Raw genomic sequence first — 24231 nt, 5'->3', positions numbered from 1 at the left:
CACAATAATGAATTCCATTGTTTTTTTACCAAATCAAGATAGTGAAATTAGCATTTTCTCTAGATCTTCACTTTTTGAAACATATAGCAGTTAAACCATTAATAATTTGAAGATGATGCCAACTATTAGTTTGTGATATTTTGTGTGTAGATTCTAAAGCAATTTCAAAATATTTAAAAAAATATGAATCTTTTTAAGTAACTTTTAATTACTTTTTTTTAATAGTAATCAACATTTTTAGAAGTTGATGTTTATGTCATAATGCATAATATATTTATATAAAGGAAAAAATTGTAATTTGCAAAATATAGATTTGTCACACCAATATCTATTGCATGGATACTTTTCATAATTCTTTGTTGTATATATACTTTTAATTGAATTTTAAAATCAAATTAATTATAATTTGGATTTTTTTTTTGTTATTGGAATGAGGACATAAATACCTTGGAAATAGATACTTTTAGAATTTTTTCTCTATTTTTTCATATATGTAAATTAAAGACCTTAATATTCATTGGAAAAGAAACCTATCCAGAATACCCTTATTTGTTCATTCAACCTACGATTCATCATGTGAGAGGAAGGAAAATGACACAAATAGTTTTGCAACAATGAACGATTTGACATATATTCGTTATTGATCTCACACGTACAAGTCATTTTGTAAATGAAGTAGGGTGATTGGATTGAGTGCATGGTTAAACCCTAACTGAGGATTCAAACTTTCAATGTGGAGGAGGATTCAACCCAAGTTTGGACTAACTCTATAAACCCCCTCTTACATTTGATTCTATCCCATTTGCATTTTATTTCATTGTACTCTTTCTGGTCTTGATTTGGAAACTTGATTTGGAAATTCTAATATGGTAAATGTGCTTGCTAAGGAGAAAAATAGATTAAAAGACATTGCAGTCATGGATATTAAAAAAATCTATGCTCGTAAATTTCTGGATGAGTGGTTCAATAGTCTTTGGTTTAAGAAATTAGGGTTTTAGTTTATTTTCTAAAGGATGATTAAAAAAGGCTTATTTCTTATTTCTTTTAAAGATTCAAATACTCAAAATTTTGTAGTTAATAAGCAATATTGGTTTATAGGAAATTGTACTTTCAATGCTTTTTAGTGGTCATCGGAGGTTGTCAATTATGAAATTTTGGCACTCTCGTGCCTTAAATGGATTAATGTTAAAAACCTCCCCCGTCTGATTTGGAACCTGATTCCCCAAATTCTTGACCCCATTGGTAAAATTATTAGGATGAATGCATCATATTCCACCTTACCTCACATGGATGCAATTGTTTTAATCTATATTAACCCTAGAATTGATCTTCCCAAAATTATAGAGGTCCCTATTAAGGACAAATCTTTCTCTTGTAATATTGAAGTTCTTGGAGGATTGAATGCATGTTTTCAATGTTGCAGAGAAGACCACATTCGGAGGAATTGTCTCATAATCTCACATCGCAAATGGCCTCCTAACCCTATACTCGGTGCCTTGCAGAAACCCTATTAGTAAATCCAACCCCTCTTTTGCTTCTTCGACTGTGAGCCAAGAAATTATAGCTAAATCCTCTACCTCTTTTAATTTCACACTTGACCCAGCTAGGGGTTCCCTTATTTTGCACCTAAATGCCTTGTAGTATGTCGTTCGCCTAGCCTCGAGACACCCCCCCCCCCCAAGTGATTCTCACCCTTCTATTGGTGGTTCTAATAATGTAGATAAAGCAAGGGTTTCCACCCTTACTATCCTACCTACTCTCGATGGTTCTCTTAAGGTTGGGAAGTTCAATATTTACCCTCCCCCATACTCTGACATTTTGGTTTCTTTTTCCTAAATCAAGGAGAATCCCAAAGACAAGTATGTTCTCATGGGAACCAATCTCCAAGTTAAGCAAAGAAAAAATTAAATAAAAAATACTCAACAACTTTCCATAGAGAAGATCAAGAGAAACATTGTTGTTAGAAATATTGTAGCTCAACCCTCTCAAGTTAGTGAGGTTGATATGCCTCCTCATATGGATTATTCTCAAGGTGATGTGGCCATGTACCATCTGGCTAAATTGATAATAATTATCCTCCTAAGGAGACTAGATCCCTTGTTAAGTCTATAGTTTGAGATATTTAGTGTAAGAATCATAACTCTAAGAGCCCTCGTAGGTCAGGCAATCCAGCAAGCCTCAAAGAAAAGGAGGCTGGTTTGAAATTATCTAACAGTTTTGGCATCTTGAAAGATCATTCAAAGAATGTTTCTTGTATTAATGCAAATGTTTTCATTAATGTGGATCCTCCTAATGTTGAACTCAATCTTTCTCCTTCTTACGAGGATGCCCAAACAACCCCACCTATGTTGACCCTTAGTATTATGAACCCTTATAACTCTATCCAAGGCTATAGGCTACAAGACTCTAATTTTAATGATACCTACCTTGAGGAGGATAACAACAATGCCTCCAGAGTTAGCGATCACACGAGGACTTTGATTATGGGTACTGAGGCTATTGATAGTTTTCTTGACTTAGCTTTGATCTCTTACAAAGAAATGCATGAGAGTAGTTCCTTGGATTTGGGGTATTTTCATATTATAAAGCTTGATCTGGTACTTGAGGAAAAACCTAGCTATTCACTTGCTAGGAGAGAGAAAACTCAAACCAAGAAGTCTTCTACATCTCCTAGGATTGATATTTTTTTGATAAAATGATCCTTGTGGATATGGTCAATTCTCCATGGTCAAATAGAAGAGAAGAGGCAGACCTAAATGCACTGTCTCTCCTATGCCTAAGAAAAAGGATAATAAAGAGAAACTACCTAAATGCTTTGATGGCTTCAGGACATCAATGGACATCTCTAATTAATGTTCAATATGGATTCAAATTGAATTTCATGGAATGTGAGGGGACTTGAATCCCCAGACATGAAATATGTGGTTAGGAGATTTCTAAATCAGCATTAGAACAAAGATGTAGTGTTCCTTCAAGAGGTTAGAGCCACTAATTTCACACTAGATGTGAACCTTAAATGCATATAGATAGATGCAAGTCAGTTCTCCACCTGCATTAATAAAGGCAAAGGGGGAGTTGTCATCTTACTGGCTAATATATGGATCAATTATATCTCCAAAAATTGGTCATCCCTGTGTAACATAGTTGTGTGGATCATTATTTACAATAAAGACTCATTATTTGGGTTATGCTCCATCTATATGCTCCTAATGATTAGAAAGACATAATTGAGTTGTGGAAATGGCTATACAATCTTGTTGATATACCTTGGATTATAGGTGGTGATTTCAGTATGATTAGTGAGCACCAAGAGGACAAACTAGGTGGTATGAATTTTGAATGGAAGAGTAGTGAATGGTACTATTGGTCTAGAATAAAAGAGAAGATAAAGTTATTTGACTCTCTTGAGGGGAAGAAGCGGGAACACAACACCATATAGTATACCTGGTGCAACTACCAACAAGGTAGGAAAAGAATAAATTGCATATTAGATAGAATATATGTCAATAAAGATCTCTTCAGCTTTACCAAGAAAAAAGATGGCAACAATGTAAAATTGTTCCTCTACACACTCTTTGATCATCATCCTATTCGAGTAGAAATCACCATTAACAGCTCCATCAGCAAGACCCCTTTAAGAAAGGATAATTTCCTTATCAACACAAGCCTTCTAAATTATGAAGACACATTGTGTGTGGTGCATATGATAAAGTAACTCAAAAAATGGGATAGGAATATCACATCTGCCATCAATAAATGGAACCAAAATGTTAGTAGTTGGAATATCTTGTTTCAAACTATTGGCAAGAAAAAGGCTAAAGATAGCAAAAGGTTGGAAGATAAATTAAATGACAATCTACTTAAATATGAGGCCCAACTCCAATCTGGCCAAGACAACCCTGATATTAATAAGTCTTTGACCCTCACTAAGAACTCTTTGAGGAGGGTTCAAAGATACAAGGACTCGAGATCGTGGCCAAAATGAATTGGTTGCAATAGGTTGAAAATGGACCAACATTTTTTTCAAGATGTTAAGGAAAAAGGAGGTCAAGGAGAGGATTGACAAAGTCTGGAAAGAAGGAAGAGTTGTGCATGTCCAAAAGGGAATCAAGGAAGCATTCCTTCTGTACTATAAATATATATTTACCTTTGAAAATAATTCTACCAAAAGTCAAGAAGCCAGAAAGTTATGCAGGAAACTTATCCCTAATAGGATATCAAAAGAATACTCCGACCTTCTCAAGAAGGACATTACCCTTGAGGAAGTTCACAAGGGCATAAGCACCCTTAATAATGATAAAACTCGGTCCTGATGGGCTTCCAATTCAATTCTATAAGAAGAATAAGGATTGGATAAGTGAAGATTTTCTCCAAGTATACATAGAAGCAATTGATAAGGGTTCTTTAGGAACCAAAATCAATAAGGGTGTCATTAAATTACTCCCCAAGATGGTGACAAATATCTTATCAAGAACTGGAGATCAATAATGCTTTTGAATGTCTCCTATAAGATTTTGGCTAAAATTATTGCTCTCAAAATGGTTAATATTCTTCCTAAGTTTGTAAGTAATACTCAAATTGGCTTCATCCAAGGAAGATACATTTTAAAGAGCCTATTAACTAGCTAGGAAGCTATGAATTGGGAAAAGGGTTCTAACAAAACCGTGGCTATGTTTCTACTAGACTTTGAGAAATCATATGACAGAGTAGAATGGATCTTTTTGATCATGATGCTTGAGAGTTTTGGATTTCCTTTGAGATTCTGCCATATGGTGCAGGTGTTGATGAGTGATGTATCTGCCCAAGTTGAAGTTAATGGATCATGTACAATTATCTTTTCTCTTGAGAGGCCTATTAGACAAGGTTTTCCCCTAACTCCAACATTGTTTGTCATTGCATCCAGTCCATATTTTATCTTCTCAAATAATCTTCTATTATTTCCAAAGATTAAGGGTATATCTCTACCTAACCAAGATGATATCCTTAATTTTCAATTTGTTGATGATATTGACCTCTTTCTAGAACTTGAGGAGAAGAAAATGGAATCCATGATAAAAAAGCTTAACCTTATCTACAAGGCCTCCGGTGCCAAGATATCCTCTACTAGATCCATTCTCCTGGGATGGGAGGACACCACCCCCCCCCCCCCCCCCCCTCATGGTTTAAAAAATATAATTTTTATGGAGTGGCCCTTTTGAAGCAGGTCAAATACCTCATAATTCCTTTTGTAGTCAATCCTTTCTTGAAGGACGTGTGGTTTTGGATCAAGGATAAGATTGATAAAAACAATTGGGAAAATGGATCATAAAAATACATTTAGGATTAGATCCAAAATAAATGTTCTCATCCCATAGCCTATATTATGCAGATGTTTGGATTCTAGCAATTATCATATTAATTATATTAAAAAACAGATCAGGAAATTTTTCTAGTCATGTGGTAAAGGCGATAACTAAATGCATTTTGTTAAATGTCAATGGTGTTGTTTAGAGAATAGGTTGGGGGGTTAGGGCTTAAGGATCTCAAGCTCCAAGGCATATCACTTGTTGCCAAGTTGATCTTCAAGGCCTTGGATGGTGATGAACCTTGGAAGATACTTGTCAAAAATAATAGACTTGTAGTCCCTAAGCAAGCTAAATCTTGGAAGATGCTCCCTTTCAATGATTTAATAGCTGGCTAATTCCTTATTCCTCACCAGGCTCCAATTTTTTCAAAAACCATTTGGAAGGCTTGGAAATACATTAGGAGATTGATTACTCATAATGGAATTATAGTGGATGGTAATACCCTTTGCAGTGAAAGATCCATTTTGTGGAGTCTTTCCCATAAGGGCAAGCCTCGTGCACTTTTGTAAGGTTGTTAGGCTAAGGGTTGGTATTTTAAAGGCATTAGATGTTTTAATGACATCATTAAGGATGGGTAGGCTAAAACTTGGGCTGCACTTAGTCATGAATTTGACCTCCCACCTAATTGGAGAATGTATATTGTTCTTAGAGAGGTATGTTCTAGTATTCTTCTTCTCAAGACTTGTTCTCTAGGTGCAAAAAAGTTTAAACTTTAAAGACGGTATGAGGGCTGATGCAGGAGCATCCCCGGTTCTTGGCAATCTTGCATCAACCAAAAATATTTCCTTTTTGTTTGTTTCCTATTGTATAGTTTCAGCATTTCACTCTGCATTTTCTTGCATTGGCTCATCGGATCTTGTGGAGTTAGATTTTTCTTGAGGACATGATCATATTCCTTATTCCTAAACTGTGGAGCATTTTGGATCATTTTCCAACAAGTTAACGATTCTGGATTCTGAGACAATTTTTTGGCACCGGAACTATTTGGACCTATTTGCATTAGTGAATCTATTGGATCCCTTTCATAGCTTGCGGAGCCCTATGCATTGATTCCGATGTTCCTTGGTGTGTGGTCAACCTTCCCTTTGATCCGTACTTCATCCTTTAGATTTTTCGTAGGAATCTCTTTGGCAGAGGCCAACCTATTGGTTTTACACATTTGATCTTGTTCTTCAGCATTTGATTTGTTTTGGGAAGACCGGATCTTCTTAGATCATATAAATTATTGTAATTGAGCATTAGAAGTCAGTCAAAAGAAACCAGATAGAACATAGTTGACAGATCTTAGGTTTGGAGGTCCGGGAGTGACTTGTTCTGTAATTAAGCATGTTTGTAGTAGGCCAGTGAGCCGAATCTTGTAACTCGAATGTTACCGGTTATCTGTAATTAGTTTTCATGATCTAATATATTCATTTATGCATTGCCTCCATCATAGCCTCTTGTTTCCGTTGTGTTTACTCTTGTTTCTCGGTCCGGATTGATCTCTTTGAGGTCCCTCCTAACCGGTAACTGCACTTAGGGAACTCTTCTTTTAAATACTAAGGCGAAATTACTCTATAGCTCTTTATGTTGTAATAATGAACTGATTACTTATCTCAATAATGCTTGGCATTTGTATTGTTCTAACAAAAAGTGGTAGGATAATTTTGTTGATATGTGGGGCAACAACATGTTGTCCTCAATTTTAGCATGGCTAAAATCGTGAGGCAACCATACGAAACTAGTCTGTTTCGTACCTCATGTCCTTCGGGAATGTTAATTGACTCCATCGGTTAGCCTCTTTTGCTTTTCACCTTTTGTTTTTCTTGTTTTTAAGTATTTTTATTTTTGCAGTTTTACCTACAGGTCGGACTTTAAAGTCCGACCTGCAGTGTTTTTCTTTGTTAGAATTGCATATCGGACTTTAAAGTCCGATGTGCAATGTTTTGGTTCTTTCCCTGCAGATAGGACTTTAAAGTTCGACCTGCAGGTGATTCTTTCCCTGCAGAGAGGACTTTAAAGTTTGACCTACAGGTGGTTCTTTCCCTACAGAGTGGACTTTAAAGTCCGACCTGCAGGTGATTCTTTCCCTGCAGAGCGGACTTTAAAATCCGACCTGCAAGCAGTTCTTTTCCTGCAGAGCAGACTTTAAAGTCCGACCTGCAGACAGTTCTTTCCATGTAGAGAGCACTTTAAAGTCTGGCCTGCAGTGACTTTTCCCTTGCACATCGGACTTTAAAGTCCGATGTGCAGTTTAGCAAGAAGGAAGTCGCATATTGGACTTTAATCTTTGCTTGACTTTCCTTGCACATCGGACTTTAAAGTCTGATGTGCGAATTTTGAGTTTCCTTCCCAGGTTGCACATCGGACTTTAAAGTCCGATGTGCAAATTTTGAGTTTCCTTCCCAGGTTGCACATCGGACTTTAAAGTCCAACATGCAGTTGCTTGTCAAGTTTTTCCCTTGCAGATCGGACTTTAAAGTCCGACCTGCCTATGATGTTGTTTGAACTTGCAGTTTGGACTTTCAAGTCCGACCTGCAAGTTTTTCCCTTTTTATCTCCTAAGTCATTTCTGACTCCTGTTTCTTGTTCTGATTGATGAAATTTGCTAGTCTGATGGTGATCATTTTCAAAACACTAATGATCCATGTTGAAATGTCTGAGCCCTCTCCAAGCAAATCGACAGACAAAAGAAGATGTGCTGATGAGATTGCTGATATGGCGCTAGACAAAGCTAAGATGCAAGTTGATTTAGCTCGGTTTGAAGAACTTCAGAAATCCAATGAGGAGGAGAAAGATGATTTAAGTGTCCCCTTTTGACTATTTCTTTTCATGTAGTTGCATTGTTAGATGCTGCAAGTTTTCTCGCAGCTGCATATTTTCTTTCTGTTGAAGTTGTAGTCAAGTGGGACTGTGCAGTTGAATTAGTCAATTGTGCCCACATTTTTCTCCAACATTTTTCTATATAAGGAGGACCCTCATTTGTAAATAAGGATCTTTTTGGCAATGCAACAAAATTTTGCCAGTTTGTATGTGCACTCTAAGACTTTGAGTTTAGATGTAAATCAGATCATTTTCAATAAAAGAGGCAAGTTGTGTTGAGACTTTGTGCCAATTCAAGTTGTTATGTGACGACATTTTCTAGAGTTGATTGTGAGTTTTGTTCTATTGTGAAAGAGGGATTTAAATTCAATCTTGCAGACTTTGAGCTGCTAATTGTATTTAGAGTTATATGTTTGGTTTTCAGATTTGGTCTTGTAGACTTTGAGCTGCTTATCATATCTGAAACTAGTGTGGAAAGCTAAAGTGTGAAGATAGCTTGTAGACTTTGTGCTGCTTCTATTTTTAAGACTTGTGCATGTGAGTTGAAGTGCATCATGTAGTTAGACTTTGAGTAATGCTACATATTGTGCTTAGTTAGCAGAAAATCATCTAAAAAGGTTGATAGGAGAATAGATAGTTGAAGACTTTGAGCTTTCTTTCTATTTTCCCATCCTGGGGAAGTGACGGAGGTCTTTGTGCCTTCATGGAAACTTTTCTTCCCTTTATGTTCCAAAAATCCTACAAAGAAGTCTCGTTTTTGTATTTGTTGTTATTTATTTCCAATTGCTATTACTTTTTTGAGAAGAGAAAAGAGTATAGTTTTTCTTGAAAGAAGAAGAAAGACCGTTGTCCCACCCATATTAGATTAGTTTAGTTTGTAGATAGGGGGGGGCTTCCCTTAATTAGGAGAGTTTTACTCACACACTATGGTTGAAGCCACAATTTTGTATATTTCCCCAAGTGTACAAAATTTTCAACCAACACAACATTGAACCCAAAAATAAATGCTTCAGATGGTTATTTGTGTTCCATAAATTACCATATAAGAATATGTAACATGACATTGATATTTGTGACATTTGCAGGAAACTAGAATCCATTATCCATTTTTTTTAATGTCTTATTGCTAAGGACATCTAGAATCTATTTTTATTCAAGGTTAATGGCAAGAACAAATCTAGAAAATTATTTATGGTTTCATTCATGGTATTAAAAAAGATTGCAAATTTTCTGGCTTTTTCTTAATAAAGAGATTTTATGGAAAATTTGGATACTTAAGAATGAGGATAATTTTCAAGCTAAGAGTAGGGTACTTACTGAGTCTCATAGAAGACTCATCTTTAATAATATTTCTTTGCGAGTCACAAATACCATGAGGATGGCTAGACACAAGTTTGAGAGGTTTCTACAGGATAGCACTACTCGGAGATACACATCAAATATCTCACATGGATTCACTTGGACATATATCAATGAAGAGCAAACACCTTTTGTAAGGGGATTGGAAGCAGTTGTGAAGGAATACAATAAAGAGAAGAAGTGGAAAGGATGTGTACAAAGGCAAGCAATCCTTGGAAAACTAGGAGAAGCAAAAACGTCACTGTAATGATGGAGATCTTTGGTTATATCAATCACTTTTTGCTTATCAATCATGTTTTGTATATCATTCACCTTTTATATATCAATCATGTTTTGTATTCCAATCCTTTTACAAGCAGGACCCTACAAGAGGGCATCCATTCTTGAAAGGTAAAGTATAAGTCAAGCAAGAAATGGATTTGTCTTTTTCTATCATGTTATATAGCATTGTCATTGAGTTGAAGTTATTCCTTTTGTGTAGCTACAATATAAACAACATAGTCGTGTGTTTTTCTTCAATTCAATAGATAAATACAGTCACTTTTTGAGTTGGTTGTTATAGCTCTAATTATGCCATGTGGGCTAATCTAACATATGACTATAAAACTCAAATTTTAAACTATATTTAATACAAAAAAAACCCTACATTCAATAATAATAATAATCAAATTAATTTTTTTCAAAATTATACTTTGTGGAAAGGTTATAATAAGGGATACATACTTACAAAATACAGTTTCTAAATGAAATCATTTGATCCTCCAAAAGGAAAAGAAAAAGTTGTTTTTGTTAGCATTCTGATAGGTGCATAGGAGACTCCATTGTAGGTATGATTTAAGACCAGAGGGGTTATATCCAAGAAGATTTCATCTAACCCTCTTCAATTAAAATCCTTCAAAATTAAACCTCTCAAGGTTTATATTATAATACTTTCTAAAAAATATGTGATTTTAGGCAAAAACCAGAATGTCCTAAAAGTCTAATGGATGGAGAAGAGAGTCCAATTTTTCTTTCAATTCTCGATCCTTTGGTAGCAAGCAGTGCTTTCCATGCCACCTAAGCATGTGATACATGTAGGTTCACCCCACCATGTTAGGATTTGATCACATGACCCAATCACATACACACATGACATATGGGAAGAAGACCATACATGTACGCAAGACATGGAGGATACACATCTAAATATACAATAAAGTCAACACCAACATAGAAAGGAAAAATTCATCTTTCAAGTGTTACTCAAACTAGACTGGGACTAGATGTTAGAGACCACGTGTTGTAAACCCTTGTCACGTCTATATCCACAATGTCTGTGTGTGGATCCCATAGAATTGACGTCATGTAAATGAAGCTACTCCAAGCATGCTCAGGATCAATAGAATCACCTTAGGTGCTACCCTCGTGGGTGATCTATGAATGTGTCCTCTCCTCCCCCACTAGATCCTTTTGTATGTCAAACTATCGCATAACTTTGTGGAGCAGGCACTAATCTATAACATGCACTATGTGGCCCATCAACTAACACTGAGTCTAAACAAACACAAGATAGTGATAGTCCTCTTCTTAGGCCTCGCAAGTCTGATATGGCCTCTAGGTAAAATCTATCATCTCATCTATGTAGCGCCTCCATAATCCCATCGCTCTCATCCATGTGTAGTGAAGGAGGCCACCGTATCTATCAATGTATGGAAGGTTTAGCATTAGATCCCTCACTCCTGAAGGTCAATAGACAACAATATACTCAAATGTCCAAATATGAAGAAGAGACACTTGTTCCCCTGATAAACACACATGTGAATATTGTTGTATAGCTGACCCAACATCACATACCCCTAGGTATGTTGTGTGACCATGTACATCATTTTGTAAAGGCATCTAGACCGTCCAATGGAAAAACCATGGCCACTGAGGTCAGGCATCATACGTAGGTTGATGATTCCTACTAGATATAAAATGAATCTTGGGATCTGTCACCTCATCTCCATCGCTAGCTCTAATTGCATCCTAGTGTGATCCATAGGTAGGTCATTTTTCTAGCACAAAAGTCTCACATAGTGATCTTTATCCTCTAATTTGTAATAAGGGATGACCCCTCTAATCGGTATCCATAAAATCCTCTAGGCATCCTCGAGAGTAACGAAGGCCTCACCTGTAGGATGTTGGTATTTTGGTATGGTTTTGTCATTGATGTCAACACCTACTAAAACTCTAGCACTTTGGAGATCCAGCAACATTTATCGGCAAGAAAGTGGCTTTTGCACAGTCATCGGTATATGGTACACCGGCAGGATATAATGACCACCGACACCGGCAGTGAAAGGAAGCATACTGGCACAGAGGCCGACAGGATTTTTGTTGTAATATATTTTGTTTATTATTGTAAAATCATTATAAGCCGACTTGGTAACATTGTAAAATGACTCATATATATAAGAGATCATTGTAGAACATTTAGGTAAGTATGGAGGAATGTAATTAGGAGAAATAAGCCAGACCTATTATGCAAATTATAGGTTAAGGGTTTATGTAAGAAGCAGAGCAAAAACCGGTACTAGATCTGGCATTATAAATGCTATCTTGAAGCAGTACAAGACACTAGATTTATATAATCCATTTTGTAAGTCAGTGAGACTTCCTATTTTGTATTTGAGCAGTGAGCTCTAGGCGCTTGGCCTTCCTACATGTGCAGGCCCCTCTTGTAGCAGTAATATTCTCTTATTGGCCTGTAAGTGAATATTGTGGGTCACAAATCCCACCGAGGTTTTTCCCACACTGGGTTTCCTCGCTAAAATATTGTGTTATGGTGTGCTTTTCATGTGGTTGTTATTATCTCTGTTTATTGCATTACTTTATGTTTACCGGTATACAGTATTAATATGTTCTGCATGTTTTAAGTTAAGAAATTTCTCAAACCGGTTAGATACTGATTCATCCCCCCTCTCAGTATCTGTGGGAATCCTAACATAGGAAGGTGGAACATGCATGTATTGTTGTGCTATCTCTCATTTGGGGCTATCAACATCATGTTGTGCACACACACACACAACCACTCCAACACGTGATCAATACCTAGGACCATGAGCTTCATCCATTCTACGAACTGTAATCTCTATCGCAACACCATAATGAGTGGCCAGTACTCTCGAGACTTAATCAAAGCTAGTACCTCCTACATCCAACAACGTCCATGCCCGTCAGCACTTTTTTCCTAGTAACTCACCCTCCCATTCTCATTGGGGCATCCCTTTGCTTGCCATTTTTCTCCTATTCCCTTTCTCCTCATCATGTTCAACTCTCCTAGGCAAAGACACCATTTGGCCCAGCACAGACACCGAAACCATGATGGAGATGTTGTGCCACAGGAAGAGATGTCGCTTTGCATCCCAATCCCCCTTTCTAACCTAGCATAAACGATGTTTTCCCAAACCCCATCTGCACATGCACCCCCCATTTGCATAGATGTTTATCATCTACACAAACATGACTCTCGAGGTAGAGACACCATTGGAGGGGTGCAAACACCAAACAAGCAATCAACATCTATGCCCCACTAGCTTTTCTACTTGGTACCCTATCATTAAATGCACATTTATTATGCCTATCTATTAAAACACTGAGGTGGGATAGGATACTCATCATTTTTTCATGCTCAACCACCCACTGGTAGTGTCAGATGCGCTCTCCTTGTTGCATATGATGTTGAAGGGTTGGCATTGTGCTTTACGCTCTTTGTCGCTTGTGTATGGGGTGTGTGAAAATAACTTTTCCATGGGCCCCATGTGCCCTATATATGCCTTTATTTCACCCTTTTGGTATCCATCCTTCACTTCATTTTCCTTATTCTTCGCTTGCTTCTTCCCCTCTTTCTTCCTCTCCCTGTTTTCTCTCTTTTCGTCCATTTCCTTCTTTTTTCCGAGAACTGTCTTGAAAATTTTAAATTTTCCAATTGAACTCTCAAGGGGGCATCCCTTATTTGCATCTCACCTACGACGCTCCATTTCCCATGCTAGGGCATCTTTTTCTTCTTTTACACATTGACAATTCATTCATGCCACGTAAAAGAGGGACAAAATGTAGACACCTAAAATTAATTAAATTAATATTTAATTAATTTATCCCTTCCTGCATAATTAATTTTATTAATTATGTTAGTCCTCATTCTTCTTAAAATTAATTAAATTACATTTAATTGATTTTATCCCCCAGTCATATAATTAATTTATCAATTAATTATATAACTCCCCCATTCTTTTAAAAATCCATGTAATTCCCAACCTTAGCTAACCCCTTCAATATTTCTTATAATCCCAATTAGTTAATTAATGCATAATTAATTAACTAATATCCTAGTTCCTACAAATCCTCTATTTAATCCCCTTCATTAAGCCTAATTCACCTAAGCCTAATCTTCATTATCTTTTTCCTCAATTAAAAATTCGCTTCCCTCCTCTCTCCTCATGTCACATCCTCCATCTTTTCCCACTTGCAGTCTAATCCCTCATTATCTAACCTAATCACCCTCATTAATCATTTGCACATTTCTAATCTCCAATATTAGGAATGAGTCAACCACATGTACTTCTTCAAACAGCCTTAAATGACACCCACTTTTGTCTATCCAAGGAATTTTAAATTCCTTTATTCTCCCCATGATCTTTTTCCCAGGAAATTTTTAATTCCTTATTCCTTTCCCCATATCCTTGAGGAGTGTGGAGACAAGGAATGCCTTTATGGAAAAACCTCTTGGATTTCCCACTTGTCCTCTCATATCACACTCAATCTTGGCCCTTCATCATCTTTTGATCCCAATTGTCCATTCCAAATTTAAAAATATATAAATTGGAGTCTCCTCCCTTCATAAATCAATCCACTTCATTCATAATCGTATGCTTCTATTTTGTGCTCCTCAATCCATCCATAGCACCCTTACCATGCCAATTTCATTCCACAACTCATCCATAACATCCCCATAATGCCCAATTCATTAGTCTAGTCCCTTCATATTTCCATCATTGTTGTGTAGCAATTGAAGAGCATTCCACATTGATCCACCAAAGGATAAATCAAGTGGAACAAGGGCGCATCCGCTTCTAGCTCAATTTGAGGAGTTTGGAAAGGTATAAGCTTAGTTGTTTTAGGTGTTTTATTGTGTTTTATGAATTTAGTATGTGCAACTAACCTTCTACTTTTTCACGCTTTCAATAATAGTGTCATTTTTGGGAAAATTCTCCAAAATTTCACAACATAAAAATTATATATTATCAAAATTGACTAAATGAAAAGCATGGGAGGCTTATAGCACTCTACTAATTCTAATCCAACCTTTAGGAATAAAAAATAATGAACATAGGAAAGGAAATAAATGAAGTATCCTAACTTGAGGAAAAAATTGAAATGAGAAGTTCTTCAAGCACAATCAATGAAGGCTCAAATGCACACACAAGCAAGATCCCCTCCCAGTTCCTATTCTAATGCATCTGATCTCATTTGATTTGGTTCCCAATTTATCCCACCATTAATGATAATTTTTTCCAAAAGAGGGTTTTTGGACAATCCCAATTTTCTCCCAAAGTGCTAAGTATGAAAAGTGAACCAAGGGAAAATTGATGTGAGGGCAAATGGATAGTTTAATCCAAATTAATATGAAAACATTCAAATAACATTCAAAATAACATAAAACACCATTATACCTTCACAAAATCTTCACTTGCTCCTCAGATTGAGTCTTTGATGAAGTGGAATAGCACCCTATCTCCACTTGATTGGATTGGCTCCAAGAAGGGATGTGGATTGCTCTCCACTACACAACAAGATTGAAAAATGCTTGATAGAGGGATGGATTGGATGATAATGGCTAAGTGTGGGAAGATTTTGGCATTATGAGGGTGTGATTGATAGATTGCAAGACTCAAATGAGTAGCATGAGAATATGATGGAAGTGGATGATTTGTGAGGATATCAGACTCCAATGTATAGATTGGAGGAGGCTAAAATGGAGGGATAGGATTGAAATAAAGAGTGGGAGAGGATTGAGAGGACAAGGTGTGGGATTCAAAGGATATTCCATAAAGGCATTTCTTGTCTCCACACCTCTCAAGGTACATGGGAAAGAATTCCTCAAGTACATTGGGAAGAGAAAAAGGAATTAAAAATTCCTTGTAAAAAGGGGAGAGAAATTAAAAATTCCAAAATAAGAGGATGTGTGGGAAGACTAATGAGAAAAGGAATTAACAATTCCTTGGGAAAAGGATGCATGGGGAGATTCAAATAATTTGAATTTCCTTGAAAGGATCAAAGTGGGTAGCATTTAAGATTGGAGGATGAAATGGGAAAGCCATTTATGGCAAAGAGTTGACTCATCCCTAATCAAGGTGATTAGGGATGTGCAAATGATTGAGTGGAGTGATAAGGTGAGGTAATTAGTGATTAGAGTGCAAGTGGGAAAGTTAGAAGGATGTGACATGAGGAGAGAGAATGAGTGGAGGAATTTAAAATTGAGGAATAATGATAATCATGCGTCTAGAAGAATTAATTGGGCTAAGTGAGGATTAGTGTAATGCCCACCCAAATACCCTAGAGAAATACAACCAACTAACATACAACTAGAGATAATAATTTTTTTTTAAAACATCTACTAACACAACAGAGTAAACTATCATTACATCAAAATCATTAATTAACATCTACAAGAGTATATAAAATATCTTTAACGTCATAATTACGCAAGTGGAATACATCACAACATCTACCATTCCCTAGGGTACTTCAATGCTATCACGTAAATAACTCTAACACATAAACACATATCCATGTATGCAACCATTCAATATTCATTAGATTCATTTCCTAATCGATTACTTTCCTTCTTAGCATGAGAATCATTATTCAAAAAATGCATGCCCTATCATTATCCCGTTATCCATTTGATTCATTTTAAAATACCAAACCAAATGTTCCTAATCCCTTTCCAAACCTTCTAACATGTCATGTTATCATTAATTATCAATTAGGCATAAAATAACACAATATAGTTCATTTCCTTAAGTATAACCATTCATCCTATAAGATACTCATTCTTATTCATATTCTAGAGATATCCACGAACCAAGAATAACATCATTTCCATTGAAACATTCATATAGTTTCTTCCAATCTAGAATTGCATCCACAATGAATATCCTTTTACAATATATTCATTTACAATTAATTCAACAATCATGTTATGTTACAATACATCAAGATCTCAATCCACTACAATTTGTATTACATATGTTTTCAAGATATTGTTACATATTCTTCCTTTATCATTATGCCTTCCTCATGATACAAGATACATAATCTCAATTCCACTACATAAAATATACTCCATGAATCCATCTACATGAAGAGAAGATATGAATCCACATCCATGCACAAGAGCATCCAATGAAGAACATCCCAATGGAAGAAGGCATCAAACCACCCGACCATGTGGAACCATAAGGAACCACCCCCCATGCTAGGAGATGACACAAGATCCCACTCACACTCTAGACCTAGGATGACATGTAGCTACCAAAGAGATGAAACAACTCCAAGACTACAATCATGACATAATCCACCATACAGGACATCTAGAGGCACCACAATACAAGCATAAGGAACTAGGATCAACATGTAGGGTAAAGTGTCATCACATGCTACCAGAGGATATCCTAGAACTCTGTGTCGGCATCCATGATACACATGCGGAACCATCTCAACCTTTAAGGAATCAAGGGAGTTCGGTTTATCCTGTTACCGAATCTTCCCATATCTCACTCCTGTTTACTCCAGGCCATGAGATGGGACATCACCACAACACATTTCTTATATTACTTAGAGGAGTTACTACTACCCAACCCACCTAATATTAGTTATTATATTATCACTTGATTAATACAATAACCTCTAATGAGATATCCAGATGGTCTAGACCCCAGCTCCAACCAACAAGGAATCCTAGCAGTCTATTCCTCGTGACCTTGACAGACTCATGGAAGCCCACTCTCCCTAATCATGCACCTAGACCTTAGGGTAATAGCATACTCAAATACAAGAACAAGGGATCTCAGATGCATCATAACCCGGATAACCAAGGTTATACATCAAATAATAATCTCCAAGAACATGAACAACATATGCCAATATCACAGCCTTACAAAGGCAACCAATAATCCTTAAACATCAAGAATGTCATTATAAAAAATATTCAACATGAACCCAAAGAATATCAGCAAGACATTTCTCATCTTGCTCGGTCCAATAGTGAAATCAATCATCTCAAATCAATAAATCAAGCATACAACATCACAGGGATAGACTCATTCACGACAATGCACAAGCACAAGAGTCTATATACCAAAATTTCCAATAACCAAAATCAAGAATAAAATCTTATTGAATACATTAAACATATATTTTTTCACAGACACGAAGAATACAATCTTTTCAAATCAAATTGCATAAGAAGGATTTAAAATCCCCAACCTGAAAAATAGAAGTTAGAGAATGCAAAATTGTTGCAGAAGTGACAAGCCAAATCTTCAATCCACCAACAAAAGTCACAACCTCAAGAAAATCCAAAGCTCCAAAAGCCAAATGAATAATTCTCAGAAAATTCTCCAGTCAAGCCACACACACAATAAACTCAAATCCCCCAATAAATAAAAATTGATCCAAAAACTATACTGTAGTCACATAAATCTGTCTAGTTTAATTAAATGAATATTTGCTATTTATTTGATTAAAAATCCACCAGCCATCAGTTAATTAAATTAATATTTAATTAATTCATCTTCAAACATTCTCCTATTAATTAAATAAATTATTCAATTTATTTTAATTCATTCATTTAACCAAATTCACAATCAATTAAATGAATAAATATTATTTATTCAATTTAATCCTCTTTCCTCTTTTAAATAAATTAAATAAAACATTTATTTAAAATAAACCCCCCCCCCCCCACTTGCATTTTCCTACAAATGCAAGTTGCAACCACAAGTTGAAATAAATTAATTTTATTTTAATTAAAATCTTATTTTCCCTCACCCACCAAATCCACTTGCACTCCTAAACCCCCTTCTAGATTCTTCTAAACCCTTCCTAATTAGCCAAATCCATCCCCTAATTATTGTCACATTCCTAAGCAACTTGGAGTCACTTCTCAAAGACTCCAAAGTCTTTGAAAAGCAATTAATGCTTTGTGTGTTCAACAATTTAACCTCTAAAGTCTTCCAAACCACTTATGGCTCTTACATGACCATTTATGGATAACCCCTAACTCAACTCTCATGTGACTCATGTGTCTCCTCAAATAATTTATTGCTTTGACCATGGTTATCCCTTTTACCTTTGCGCAAGAGTTTATCCATTGGATAAAAGCTTTATTCTTTGAATAAAGAATTTATTCACTCAACCCAACCTTGACCTTAACTCCCAAGTTAACTCTCAGGTCATGTCAAGCATTTAATGCTTATTCCCTCTCCTCTCAACCTATCTCATATTGACACTTGTCATCCTGGGATTGGGTTGAAGGCCATCACATGGATTGAATATCATTCAATCCTGACCCTTATTGAGATTACTCAATCTCAATCATCCATTGCTCCATTTTTCTTATAAATAGAGCTCATTTCTTCATAATCCAGATCCTGAAAACTTGTATGCATTTAATCTATAAGCATTTCTAGAGAGAATTTACCATCATATTCACTCTTTTGGTTTAAAATCAATTAGTTAATTAGATAAATCTCTCATTTCAGCATTTATTCACACTTGCATAACATAGTTAAAACATTTCAATCTTGGATCTTCATAAGCATCCATAGTGCAAAAAGTTGTTGAGAGATACACTAATTTGGAACTTGGAGAGAAGAGGAACAAATGAGAAGGGGCTAAGCTTTTGGAGATGTCTTGTGGTATTTACTTCCATAGTTAAATATTTTATCATGTTTTTAGTCTCTTTTGATATGCCTGCTTAGATTAGTTTTTGGTTGATTAACACTAACGATTTCTTGTGCTTTTGTGTGTTATACGACCACAAGCTTTACTCTAACATTGTCCATTTCGCACAGCATCATATACAATTTCTCCAACCAATCAAAATAATCTAAAATATAATATCGCATACCAACCATGCCAAATATTGAGGTAGAACAATATAAAATAATATTATTTAACTTACCCAAATATCTCAACCAACAATAAAATAGGGTAGGTAGGGTAAATAATTAAATAATAGATAAACAATTAAACCAAAATAATATATTTCTTATCAACCATCTCAAAAATTAAAACAACAATAATATAAAATAATATTATTACAATCTCCAAACTCACAGCCAACAATGGGAGAGGGTAGGTGAGATAAATAAAAAATAAATAAATGGGTAGGAAAAATAAACAATAATAAATAATAAATAATCCCATTAACCAATAAATAAAATAGAAAGGGCTAATATAAAATAAATAAATCAAATGCCCAATAAATGTTAAACCACAAAATAATATAATTAAATAAATAAACAAGCAATTAAATAATAATATCTTCACAACCACAACTTCCAAGAGGGTCAATCATAACAAGGGGTAAGTAAAGAAATAATAAGAAATAAATAACCAATAAATAAATAGATATATAATAAACAATAAAGTAAATAAATAAATAAAACAATAAATAATTAAATAAGTAATAAATAACCCAAGAATAAATAAATAGATAAATAAATAAATAAAATAATAAACAAATAATTAAATGTATGGATACATATAAATGCTCCAGCCAATAATAATTTAAACTCAATGCCATTAATATCTCCCACATACGTATAAAATATAATAGTAAATAAATAATATTCCATGGATAATATTAATTGAATGGACACATAGAGAATGGAGCGCAGGAGGAAGCTAGGATTTGTAGGAGGTGGCGATTTTTGTTCACGAGAATGGGAGAATGGCCCCATACAGATGGAAAACAAGCAGCCATGGCGCCCACCGCGTACAAACTAGTGGCAGTGGCAGGACGTGGGACGGAGGAGGAGGGAGGGAGCTAGTTTTGGTGAAACCAGATTCCCTTTTGAGCAAGACAACCAAATGGGGGCACTCTCGGGTTCTAAACTTTCCGAAGTGGGGTAAGCAACAAACAAATGATAGATTGAGGAAGAAGTTTCAAGCACCTTCAGATAACCAGACCACTGGTAGGATACCGGAAACGTCTGAAAAGAGAACTGTCAGTATTTGTATCGACTCGGAGGCTTGGAAGGAATCAGTACAAGCCTTGAGAGTCAAAGATTTCTTCATGAAGTGGGGAAGGGATTGGTCGGCCTTTTCTAAGATTAGGAACTAGGTCGACGAAGAGTGGGGGAGCCACTTTGAGATCAAAACCCTAACAATTAGGTTTTTCCTTATTATAGCTGGGACAGACGAGGAGAAAATCGAGCTGATGAACACTGGGCCATTTTTTATGATGGGAGTAGGGTTTTACATAAAGGATTGGACCCCCAAATTTGACCCTCGACAAACCACCGTAGAGGAAATACCTGTTTAGATCAGACTATATAATCTCCTGCATGAATATTGGAAGGAGGAAGTTTTTAAGAGTATTGGTGATAAGTTAGAGAAATTCATCAAGTCAGATGAAGCGATTGATAAGCCGAATTCATGCATGTATGCCCGTATCTGTATCATGTGGAAACCACACCCAGGGCTTCCGAAGACCGTCGAGATTAGATCACCAGAGGGCCTATGGAGACAAGAGATTGAAGTTGAAGAAATCATGGTGAAGTGTAAGTCCTGCAAAGAATGGGGACATGAGGATCGTGATTGCAAGGTAGGTCAGAAGGGCAAGGGAAGGGCAGACAGAGCTTTGGAGCAGCAGTTGTTAGCAGGATCGTAGGTGTGAAAGCAACTATCAGGTCACACAAAGGCAAATCTGGGCTTTGATCCAACTGTTTCGATAGCTAGGAAACATCACCAGAGACCTGAAGAGTTAGGTGGGGTCAAAGTGACCTTGGATTCTTGCCCTGCTTAGGAGGCATTGTTGAAGGCTTATGGTCCTACTGGGGATGATATTGTTGTAGTCACGAATGGCTCGCTGGGTGAGACTTATGTGGATCGTCTTCAGACCATGATAGGCTGTGTGGATGGGGTGCATGTGCGTCAAGCAAATAGAAAAGGTTGTGGGAACGTTTACCTCCAAAATGAAGGATCGACAGCGGAGTTTGGTCACGGCTCTATTCTCCATGATTTTGCAGTAAGAGGGGGGATCCCCTCTCAGCACAGGTTTTTCTCTACTTCTGAATCTGGGCTGGAGGGCCTAGAGAAGGGGTTGAATGTCAAGTCACTGGTGAACTAGAATTCAGGCGTTATAAAAGGGATTGCAGAGGCAAGAGAAAATATCTTTAAAGACATCCACATGTCCCCAGGCAAGGTGGATTATGGCATCACAACAGAGTTGGATTCTGATGAGGATGGGTTTAGCGATGATTCTTTGGGGTTGTCTGCTGAGGTAGGGGAGATAGAGGTTAGGACTATTAAACAGACCAAAACAAACCCCTCTAAGTCCAAAGGGAATTTGAGGGGTAGGAAAAACAGGCAGAAGTTGCTTGAGGAAGCAGGCAATGTGAAGGGTCAGACAAGACTGCTTAGATCCAGGAGAGACTTGTTCTCTCCTGGGCAGCAATGAAGTTCCTAAAGTGGAATGTCAGGGGCTGCAATGCCCCTGACAAGAGACGCCTAGTCAAAAGAGGACTTGATCAGGCTAAGCCAGAAGTTATTTGCATTCAGAAAACTAAGTTGGGAAGAGAAGATGCAGCTAGAGTTTTTGGTGTCAGGCAGAGGTGGTCTGGTTTCTTTGTGGAATCAGAAGGGGCTCCAGGAGGGTTAGGCATTTTGTGGAATCCATTGGTTGTTCAGGTGGATGTTGTCTCAAGCTCTAAACATTGGCAGATGGTAAAGGTGAATTCAAAGATTATAAAATTTTCTTGTTTTCTAATCAATGTCTATGGTCCTACTTTGGCTATGGAGAAGTGTCAGTTGTGGAAGGATATTACCAAGCTATTAGAGGAGGTGAGGCCGACCTTAGCTATTGTTGCTGGGGATTTCAACGCCACTCTTTCCTTCTCGAAAAAGCGTGGAGGAGTGAGAAGGATGTGCAGGACGCAATTTGACTTTCAGACATTTATGGACTCCAATGCCCTGTTTGAAGTTGTTGCTAAAGGTGGGAGTTTCACTTGGACCAATAGATGGTGGGGCTTTTCCAAGATTGTTGAGAAACTAGACAGGTTTTTCCTTGCAGGGGATTGGAACTTGGCTCCCCTAGTCTTTGAGGCTGAAGTTTTAGCTATTTCAAGTTCGGACCACTTCCCGATCTCTTTGGTTGTGCGGAAAGATGGAGTTTTGCTCAGGTGTCCCTTCAAGGTGGAAAAGATGTGGTTAAGGGAGCCAGGATTTAGAGATCAGGTGGTTGTTTGGTGGAAGGAGGCCCCGGTGGTGGAAGGCTTCTTGGCCTTCCAGTTCTTTAAAAAGCTTAGTTATGTGAAACAGAAACTGAAATCTTGGAACAGGGATGTGTTTGGTAATATATTTGATGAAAAAAGTAGAATTGAAGGGGATCTAGGGGCTTTGAATGTGAAATTCTTGGCTGAAGGGATAGATGAAGTGGATTATCTCACAAAGAAAGACCTTCTTAGTAGATATGGGGAAGTTTTGTAGAGGGAGGAGATTTACTGGAAACAAAAATCGCTAGAGAATTGGCTTAAAGTCGGTGATAGAAACACAAAAAATTTCCATAGCTCAGTGAAGGCAAGGAGAAGCCTCAATAGAATCCTTTCTCTGCGACAAGTGGATGAAACATCTACGGAGGACCCAGACCATATTAGTAAGGAGGCGGTGGATTTCTTTGGGAATCTATGGAGGAAGAGTAGGTTTGGTCAAGACTGTTTGCAGGCCAAGTTTTTGGAGTTAATTCCTCCCTTAGTCTCTAGGGATAATAATAGGATGCTTGAGGAACCAGTCTCATTGAAGGAAGTGAAAGTTGTTGTTTTTGGGTTGGGTGGGGAGAAAGCACCCGGCTCAGACAGGTTTCAGGCTTTCTTTTATCAGTTCTTTTGGGATTTGCTTGGTGGGGAGTTGCTAGAAGTGGTTGAAGAGTCAAGGTCAAGGGGATTTGTTTTGAAGGAATTCAATTATACTTTGGTGGTGCTTATTCCTAAGAAAGACAAGTCAGAGGGTTTTGAGGAGTTTTGTCTGATCTTGTTGTGTAATACCATCTACAAAATCATAATAAAAGTTGCTGCTAATAGGCTTAAATTGATTTTAGATAAGTTGATTTCTTGTGAATAGAGTGGATTTACCCCAGGGAGGAACATTGTGGACGGGGTTATTGTGGCTCATGAGGAAATTCACATGGCCATGAAGAGCAAAAAGAGAAGAATGATTCTTAAGCTAGATATTCAGAAAGCTTATGATAGAGTTGATAGGTCTTTCCTGGTGGCTGTGTTAAATAGGTTTGGGTTTTGTAAGCCTTGGATAAAGTGGATTTCTAGTATGATTATGCAATTTTCAGCTTCGGTTTTAGTCAATGGTAGCCCACAAGGTTTCTTCCCCACCTCATGGGGCATTCGAAAAGGGGATCCAATATCCCCCTTTCTCTTCATTCTAATGGCAGAAGTTCTTGGTCGTTCGATTGCTTGAAAGT

At 36.8% G+C, this 24231-nt stretch overlaps 1 protein-coding gene across 1 annotated transcript; it reads left to right on the top strand.

The window, feature by feature from the left end:
• Positions 1–22214: 22214 nt before the first annotated feature.
• On the top strand, positions 22215–23246 carry LOC131032467 (uncharacterized). Its single transcript, XM_057963442.2, has one exon. The coding sequence runs from the start codon at positions 22215–22217 to the stop codon at positions 23244–23246; it is 1032 nt and encodes a 343-aa protein (XP_057819425.2).
• The last annotated feature ends 985 nt before the right edge of the window (positions 23247–24231 follow it).

This window comes from Cryptomeria japonica, chromosome 3 (assembly GCF_030272615.1).
Source record: "Cryptomeria japonica chromosome 3, Sugi_1.0, whole genome shotgun sequence".
NCBI classification, from domain to species: Eukaryota; Viridiplantae; Streptophyta; class Pinopsida; order Cupressales; family Cupressaceae; genus Cryptomeria; species Cryptomeria japonica.
The sequence above is the reverse complement of the archived record's forward strand: the minus strand, read 5'-3'. Positions and strand labels throughout refer to the sequence as shown.

Bases quoted from the DNA above. Each gene is read 5' to 3' on its own strand.
- LOC131032467 (XM_057963442.2), top strand. From the start codon at position 22,215: ATGAAGTTCCTAAAGTGGAATGTCAGGGGCTGCAATGCCCCTGACAAG.